Source organism: Chinchilla lanigera, unplaced genomic scaffold (assembly GCF_000276665.1).
Source record: "Chinchilla lanigera isolate Chin_1 unplaced genomic scaffold, ChiLan1.0 scaffold00090, whole genome shotgun sequence".
Taxonomy (NCBI): domain Eukaryota; kingdom Metazoa; phylum Chordata; class Mammalia; order Rodentia; family Chinchillidae; genus Chinchilla; species Chinchilla lanigera.
This window is the reverse complement of record NW_004955491.1, coordinates 390,354-400,261: the sequence shown is the minus strand read 5'-3', so window position 1 is coordinate 400,261 and position 9,908 is coordinate 390,354. Positions and strand designations below refer to the sequence as shown.

General features: G+C 35.7%; 1 protein-coding gene across 1 annotated transcript; it reads right to left on the bottom strand.

Annotated features, from left to right (window-relative positions):
- Positions 1-400: 400 nt before the first annotated feature.
- Positions 401-1,333, bottom strand: LOC102024577 (olfactory receptor 13-like). The gene has a single exon (XM_005404881.1). It carries the CDS (start codon positions 1,331-1,333, stop codon positions 401-403), a length of 933 nt encoding a protein of 310 aa, XP_005404938.1.
- Between the last annotated feature and the right edge of the window lie 8,575 nt (positions 1,334-9,908).

The window sequence follows — 9,908 nt, the reverse complement described above, 5'->3', positions numbered from 1 at the left end:
GTTTGAATAAAAACTATATTATCAATTTCTTAACTTGTATCCTAAAAATTTTACCAATTCCTTGCTTTATTCTATAATATTTTGGCTGCAACTCTTCCTTACAGAGCAAAAAAAGTCATAGGATTTTAAAATCTTATTCTGAATAATATATCAGAGGACCACATTTAAAATGCGTGCAGTATGCAGCTGCTGTAAAAACATTTCATTACTTATGCAGCACTGACCTACAATGCTAGAGAAAAGAGACCAGAAGAGGCTTTCTGGGGAGGAGTCAAACAGAAATTTTAGGAAGATGGAAAACATGTCTTCTACAAGATGCTTAAGTATCATTGAAAGTTGTTGGATCATATGACTTCTCAGATAACTTTAAACCCAATGATTTGCCTATTCAATAAGACACTCAGGAAGTTCTTTCATTTAGAAATAGCCTAGTCAGACCATTTTTTACCTCTTTGTTCCTCAGACTATAGATCAGCGGGTTGAGCATGGGATTAAAAAGACTATGAAAGAGTAGGAGATATTTTTTCTGGTCTTTAGAGTTCCCGTGTTGGGGTCCAATGTACATAACAATAGCTGTGCCATAAAAAAGTCCAACAACACAGAGGTGAGAGGAGCAGGTGGAGAAGGCTTTCTGGCGGCCCTCTCCTGACCTAATCCTCAGGATGGCATGGAGAATATGAATGTAAGATACTACGATTGAGGAGAAAGGCCCCACCAGCACAGACACTGCCCCAGACAAAACCATGACCTCATTAATGTGAGTATCTGCACAGGCAAGTCTGAGAACAGCTATAATTTCACAGAAAAAGTGATTGACTTTCTGAGATCCACAGAAAGGCAACGGCAGAAGTAATCCTAGATGGACAAGGGCCAAGAGGACTCCTACAATCCAGGAAGTCACCACTAGGGCAATGCAGACCCTCCAGCTCATGATGGCAGGGTACCGCAGAGGGTGGCAGATGGCCACATAGCGGTCATAGGACATCACCACCAGGAGTAGACATTCTGTGTGTGCAAAAGTCAAAAAGAGGAAGGTCTGGGTCATGCAGCCAGCAAAGGAGATGGGCTTGTCTGGGCTCAACAGATTCACCAGCATCTGGGGCACCGTGTTGCAGGCGTAGGCAATGTCCACAATGGCCAGGTGGGAGAGGAAGAAGTACATGGGGGTGTGCAGTCTACCATCCAGGCAGATGAGCAGCAGGATGAGCCCATTCCCCAGCAGGGTGAAGGCATAGAACAGGGAGAAGAGGCCAAAGAGAAGCAACTGTGTCCTTGGGTTAAGAGGGAATCCCAGGAGGATGAACTCTGTGATAGAGGTCTGATTTCCTCCCATTTCCCTGTGAAAGAGACAAGAAAGCTCAACAGATCTAAAAACCCAAGGCTGGAAAATGAACATGTTGTTAGCTGTCTTTGTCATTATTTGATATTTCCTAAGAAAAGATCTTCAGTGACCTTCTGGCCTGTTAGTCACTTGCTAAGAGAAAATCATGCTATCCAAATGTAAAAAAAGGAATTTTGTCATCTATAATTTAAATGATTATATTATATTATAGTATTCCACCAATATCACACTTTTCTAACCTACTTTCACCAATGTTCAAAGTTTTTCAATATTTAAATGATGTAGTGATGGACACGTTTTGTGTTTGTGGAGATTGTAGCACACATATTGACGCATACAAGTGCAGACTCTAGTCTTATCCTTCTTCATATATACGGGCAGGAGGATGAGCAGACTGTTATTATGGTCTATTCTACTCTATTTCATTTGTAAAAATGCTGTTTAAATAATTTCATAGTAGTGATTCCCTTCAAGTGAATTAAACTATCTTATTCTATAATTAATTATATAATATAATAATATAGTATAGTGGTATAGTTATATGATGAATAATAATAACAATAATAAAAATGGTTAGTTGCCACCAGTAATCAATCTTTTTTTGTGGCTGCTCAGATATATAAAAATCTTTCCAATCACATTGGTGTTTGCTGGTTGGAATTGTTGTCTAACTTTTAAACAATTCCTTACATCTTCTTGTCTATTAGACTGTATATCCCTTTTGAATCCAGAATCAATCTCAATTTTACATTTAAAACAGGAATCTCAGAAAAATTCATAATAGAATTCTTACTAATGAGTCTCTCATTTTTATTTTCTGGTAAGTTATATTTTGAAGGATTTCATAAGCAAGAATAAACCTATAACCTTATTTCACAGGAAGTGTCAGAATTCATGGTAGAAATTATTGGTAGATGATATGTTAGTCCAAGAAGTAGATTAGTAACAATTGAGATCATCTCCTTAAAAACTGGTTGTTTTATTAGGACTGAACATATACCACAGAATGTTCTGCTTCAGAGATTGAATGACCATTTACACGAGTTGGATTTGTATGTCCTGTGAGAAGTTGAACTAGAACATAGGTAATGTCCCTTCCAAATATAGGAGTCAATGGACATAAATGTACAAAAAATTTTTGGCACATTTTGCGTTAACATTCTTAGAATATTAGAGGCCTGTGGAGATTCCAATTGCTATTTCTAAACTTTCATATGATGAGGACACACAACAAAATAAAGTAAGACAACTGAATATTCCCTTGTCACCTTTCTGTCTCTAAACAACTGAAACCAAAAATATATTTTCCATAGGTGTTTCCTAAACATATACTACATTCTTCTACATGTCCCAGAGAAAGGCATATGAGACAGTTCCTGTTTGCTGTCCTTATAAGCTCTTTGTTAAAAGGAGCTATAAATATGATGATTCACCTGTTTTCTCCCTTCACAAAATTTTTTCACATTCAGAAACAAAGCCTTCAGGATACTATTGTTCTGTAACGTATGCATTTTGTAGTTGATTAGCCCCCTTATTTTATGAGGTAATTACTCAGTTTCACGAGACATTAAGAAACTTTAATAAACAGATCTCAAACAGCTATTTATCTTACAGTTTTAAGCAGAAGTTCAACATCAAAAGTATCACAACACACTCCCTAAGTCAGGTGTATGTAAAAGAACTGAGAATTTTTCTATTATCCTGCAGCTAAGTCTACAAATGCAGAATGGTGACATTAACAGATAATAGCAATTGCACTTCAGATTGTAACCTTCCACTACAGTGTATCTGAAATTGTGTACGAGTGAATATTAGACAATATAAAAAGTTGCCTCAGACTTACAATTGAAAATGAAAGACAAACTGGGTATGAGCTAGATGAAGCTTCACAAACAAGGAAAAAGCTGCCGCTAGTGTTGAAATTCTTTTCTTCCAAAAAGATCATTGGAATTAAAAATGTCCAACAAAGGCTGAAGTATCTCATAACAGATGAACTTCTCTGCTGGGCTACTGACCTCTCAACATGTTCTAAGGTTACAGACGGAGATGGGCAAAGGTCCACGACACACACTGTCTGCTACTGCCTTCCAGGGAAAGGGGCTGTCGCCATACTTAGCTCTGGTTTTCCATGCAGGAGCGTCCATGATACGATGCTGTTGCCACTGCTGCTCTGTTTGTTCATCATCAGGTTTGTGATCATAGATTGAAGAAGCAGTTGAATGGCTTCTAGGACAGAACTCTACCAGCTTGGATTCATTATAAGTTCAAGAACTCCCAAATTTCCCAGTCACTGAACAGTGAATTTAGCCTTTCTATTTGCCTGTTTTATGCTATACTTGACCTGAACTTGTATTCATGTATTACACGTGTTTCTAGAGGCACAGATATAGATAAAGGTATAGATATATAGATATAGATATACAGAATCAATACTCCACAAGGGATACAATTTGTAAAGTTAGACCAGATAACAAGACCTATAGGAGCTATGAGGAAAATGTTCAGGAGTGAGAAAAATGGGTGAAATATCCCAAAGGGACTTGTTAAGCATTTATTTGTAGAATTTAACCAGAGCATAAACAAGAAAGGAGCATACTCTCCAGGAAACAATCTGTATTCTTTATTTTCTAGTCATCTCCAGAAGAGGAAAAACAACAACAAAAGACTATGTTTCCTCCAGGCTCTTGACTGCTATTTTGCTGTTTTTCTATTCTCAAAGGAAATATTTTATATACTAGGAAAATTAGTTGCTCTTTCACAATTCATAAAACTTGGCTTTAAAAGTATGCAACTTTAGATTCCTTGGTAGTAGAATTCTGAGAATCAACTCATTTTTTTGAACTTTTTTTATTTGAAGATTCTATTTCTACAAAAGGAAACTTATTTCTACATAATTTTTTATTTCTACATAATTTTCTATTTCTACATAATTTATCTTCAATTTTTTATTAAATTTTGCTTATAACATTCTCTTATCATTGTTAAAATGTGTATATTTTGATTTTATAATTTTTGTTCCTAATTTTTTATGCAAATAGGTTTTTCCTATTTTTTGTGGATCATTATTTTATTACCTTTTAGAAAAAAAGAGGATTCTGTCTTAATAAAATAATTCCTTATTTTTCCAGTAAAATTTGTTCATATAGAGATTTATGATATCTTTATTTATTTTTATTATGAAGAAAATAAAAAACAATAATAACAACATAGACAAAAACAAAACAAAGGAAAAACAATAAAAATGATACAAGGTTTCAAAACAAAATGATAGGAATGAACAGTGGTTGTTATATTACACATTGTTATCTTCAACGAAGTTGCTCAGATGACCAGATGTAAGAATGCAAGATTAGTAAAACCATTAAAGAGATAAAAGATAATAAAAAACATTAGAAATGATACAGAACTTTACCAAACAAGACGGTAGGAATCCACCAGTAGTTGTTACACTGCATATTGTTGTCCTTAAATTAGTTATTCAGATTACCAGATGCAAGCATGCAAAGTGGTCAAAAAATTTAAGCATTAACTGTTCCTTTCAATAAACCACCAGACATCAGCGGTACCATTATCCCCTCTATCCTTCTGTATACATATATATTTTTTTCTCTTGCTTCTTTCTTTCTTTTTCTCCTTTTCCTCATCCCTGTTGTTCCTTCCTTTGAGCAACTTTCATATCTTTATGTAAATATTGGTCATTGTATTGGTCACTGTTTTAGCTATATTTCTCAGGTTTGACGCTTAAAATTTTCATCATCATTAAGTTCCTTTTTAAAGGACAAGTTATAGAGAAGTGCACTTTTCAGTTTTAAATATTTTATTACCTTTTCATTGTAAACTTTAAACTTACTATCAGTATGGTAAAAGAGTAGGTCCTGGTGATATTATCTCTGAGGAATCTGAGAAGTTTTAGTTTCTTTGTATATTTTCAATATTTGCAGTTGTTATATGGATTTTAATGTAATATATATGCTCTATTTCCTGAGTATATGCTTCTTCATACATCTATTACATTAAGCTTTATTGATCTTGTTTTTATGAATTTATATATTTTTCAGTACTATCTATTGATTTCTGAAATTTTTATGCTATTTCCCCACTGTGACTGGGTTTACTATTCTTTTTATTATAATTGTGTTTTTCCCCTTAATTCTATATCAACACTATGTTATTATCTATATATATTTCTGATTGTTATATTTTCCTGATAGGCTTTTAATTTCGTTATACTGTGGCATCACTCTTTATATAGATTAATATTTTTGTCTTATGTAAATGAATGCCTGCTTGTATTTATGTTAGATTGGTGTATTTACGTATTAAATATTTGGACAAGAAATGTCCTCCAATACCACATTCTAAGTCTCTTTTTGTGATTATGATTTAGTTGTTTTTATAAATAATATATATTTCTATTTTTTGGGTCTTAAAATAATATGAAAATAGTCTCAGGTGACCTATATTCATTCAATATAAATACTGAGATATTTGGACTGGATATCATTTGCGTTTTCTCTTTAGCGTCCTTTTTTGCTCGGCTTTAGTATTAATTCTTTCAGCTACCTTCATAAGGAGATGCTACAGGGTTGTCCATCATTTTTCCACTTCTTTCGCTCCCCTGCACTGGCTTCACTTAACAATCGGTCCCTAGGTTTCTTGGCAACGTCACTCAGAGTACAGGTAATGCATACGCCCACCTATAATTGGGTCACTCTGCAACATACCAGATATTTAAAAGTCATTTTATGGTCCTCTTTCTTTCTGTTCTCATACCGATCAATAGTTTTCATAATCACTTGTATAACTGTGTCACATTTTGCAACTTGTCTTTGAATCATCAGGAATTCCACTGACAAAAAGCACATCACTATTTCAGCGGAGTTTACGGTAACAGAGAGGTTAACGAGTGCTGAAGAACGACAAGAGAAACAATGGCGCCCTCACATGAACAAACAAAGAAGACCAAGTATACAAAGAACAAAGGTTAGGGATGATTAGAAGTTAGGTTTGAGGAGAGACCATAAAAGGCTGTGATTTAAACCTCCGAGGAGAAGGTGTTTCCCAGGTGGCATCGTTGCATCAGATTAGAGTCAGGATATGACTCTGGGAAATTCAGCCAAAACGGTTGGAGAGGGAACTAGCTGCCACTGCCAATGTGAAGACTTGAGTCCCTACAAGCAAGGCATCAAACAAGCAGAATGCTGCAAATTCCTTTTCTACCCCGCTAGGTTTCCGCTCTCCTTCAGCTCCCCCTACTGGTAGAATCTAAATAGCAATCGACCGGCCGATGGCCGAGGGTTTATGGAGCTTCAGCATAACAAGTACAATAACAGGATAAGTTTGCAGCAGGAAGACAGTAGGTTAGGCTGCAGCACAGTCCACCCCCTCAGTGAGTTCTCCCTAAGACTATGACTTGGGGTGCTGTACGATTGATGTCAGACTTAGCAGGAGAAACTTTTGAAAATGATGATGACTATGACACAGAAGCCCCAAGATTTGGAGACTGTGGAGAGAAGATATGCAGATTTTTAAAGTGAAGAGACTGGCTGGATTCTGCCTATGGTTGTGCTACAGTGCCGGGCACTGTAACATCCTCACCCTGCAACTGTCACGGAACTATAAGGTGAGGCAGTGTATGGCAGTGCAATATTTTGGCTCCCATCAATAAGCAGAGAGTCCCTTGAGTCTCCCTCCATATCCTACTTTGAAGAAAAATATCTGGCTTCAGCTCCACATTATCACACGAAGCACTTTACTGTCTTTAGTTCCCGATAGCACTGCTACTTGCATTCAGCCAGCTTCCAGATTCAACCAGCAGGCAGGTGTTTTCTGTATAGCTCACGGGTCAGCTTTTATGTTTTGTGTTTCTGTTCCACAGACATATTTATCTCGTCTTGGGAGCTGGTTTTGTCTTTTTCTAGGCTTATCTGCCACTGTGTTGTGTTCAAAACACAAATCATTGAGCTTCTGTCACTAGAGATCAGGCTAATATTTTAAAACATGAAACCACACGGACTCAAGATAAAGCAGAGGTGGTGTGGGAATGAAGGTGAGACTGCCACAAATATGGAACCTTCACAAGTACTCTCTACAACTTGAATAGTTTCCACAAGACAAGATTTTGACCACATTCTGTTACAGTTACTATTTAACCTTTAGACAGATACAAGCTTGTTTTCAATCCGTTTGAACTCCCTAATATTAAAAAATAAGACAAAAAGCCTTTGTGAAACAATAAAATCTTTAAGAGTGAAGAGATATTTGAGAGAATCTATTTCAAGTGCTTGTTCAGTGTGTGTACACTTCAATAAATCTGCTATTTCGAGTAAGACTGCATGGCAGTTCACAAGACCTCATTGTTGGACGACTTACAGTGTTAGAACTTATTTTCTTGTATTAATTTTTGTCTGTCTCCCTAATCAACTTATCTATTGATTCTAGGTTTCTCTTTGAGGAAAGCAATAAACAACTGCTTTTGCCTCTTATAGGATGTTTTGTGGGACACGTTAAGATGGCTATGCTGTGTCTTTTCCAGGCTAAACATTTACAGTCACTTAAGAAGTGTTTATGTCTATTCATTAAGTTTTTATTCTTCCGTATACCGCTATTTAATCTCACTGGTATCCAGCACACCACTAAGGACAGGATCCACCAGCACAAGAACTGGGCCACAGTTAGCTCTCTCAGTGAGTTAACAAGCTGCCAGGATGGTGGGTTTGTATCTCCACCCACAGATCCTCTATTTACACACTCCGTTCTATATACACAGTTGATGAGAATTCCCAGTATAAGAGCATGAATGTAAAAAAAAACTCTATGGATTAAATATTTTTGCATCTGTTTCCTATCCTAAATATTATCACAAGATTTTTTTTGGAATCATACCTATGTATAAAATGTAATTTATGTAGGATTCTTCTTACAGTTCTGTTTCTCAGCAGGAGGCATTTCAGATCTAACCTCTTCTGCATTGTCCTTCAATCTCTGGTAGAGATCTCCCTAGTACTACCAACCAAATAAAAACAAAATTTTAAAAATTGCAAGTTCAAATCCCTGATGCTTTTGAGACTTTGTTGTTGTTCCATAAATATTTTAATAATTCACAAATCATTAAAACAATCCGGGTTTTATGAGCATTCAATCTTAGTACATGATCATTTTGTCTCATTATCTTTTTACACTCCTAATAAAAAATATAAAATGTGTCTTTAAATAACATTTGCTAGTGTGATTCACATACTAATATCCTTTAGAAATAAAAGTTAAGTGATGTAGTTTGTAAAATCCTTACCGTCTGTGTGTGAGTTATGATATAACTTAGTGTTGAGGAGACTCATGGGTCTCAGAGGTACAACAGAGAGGCAAATCCAAGACAGGAAGTATCTTAGCTTGAGCCCAGAGCACCGGTAAGGTAGTTCCATCAAGGTTCGGTATACAAGAGAGGCTTTTTGGGAAGGCATTCATCACAAAGAAAAATAAAACCTTTACATATGTTTAGTATTAAGAAGACCAGCATTATAGGCAAGATGCACTGCTGAGAACACCGTGATGTCTTCTCTTTGTAAGTGCCTGCTTTGGAACAATGGCCCACAGGGACACACGATATTGCCAAAAGGCATGGAGAATAAGTTGGGATATGGGAATGACTAGGACTGTAAGGTCAGGGTTTCAACTCTAATCAAGGGTCTAATGAATCCCCCAAAGGTAGGCTGACTGGAAGGTGTACTCCTTCTGGTCTTAAAGCTTTGGCTGTAATGATGTAAACTTTCTTTTTATTCCACTTCTACTTCATCATGTGGTGGCTGAGCCTAAATCACATTGAGTTAAAGTCAGCCTTGTTGTGCGAAGAAAGCCGATGAGAATCATTGTTAGTTTGTGAGGAGTAAAATTCAGGCATGACACTCAGTTCCGTCCCATTACTGCTGCATGGTGTTAGACAGGATCCTAAACACTCTACTCTGTTGTGTCTTTATTTGTTAAACAAAGAAATTAATATCTACGTATTGTCTTATTGATGAAAATTTAATATTTGTGAAGCACTCAGAATTTTCATCACGGTCATGCATATTTCTCCCACTTACTGTCAACTTTTTGAACACTGTGAAATAATGAGATCATAACCCCAGATATAATTTGTTTATTGAGATCGTAAAATTCAAATATTAAAACAAATAATAGCAATCTTTCATACTTGAGTATTTACCTGCAACTAACAAGATAAATACTGTTTTCTGTTGGAGCCAGTAAGACACACTAAAGAACAATTCTTTAGAGTCTAACTATACTAATTACCTTCTATAAACTTTGGTCTATTGTGGTCCATTATTTACTGAGCATTTATGAACTGACATAAAAATAAATGTTATCTTGATCTTCCTAAATGGACCCTATGTGAAAAATTCTGACTCCAAGTCTACGGTTTATGCCTGTGTTAAGAAAATAACCTATATTTTCCCTTTCCATTTAATATACTAGCTGTAATACAAAGGATGTAATTTAGAGAATAAAATATTTTTCTAGGTAGAGTTAGAAAATACATAATGTATATTTGTTATAAATATATATA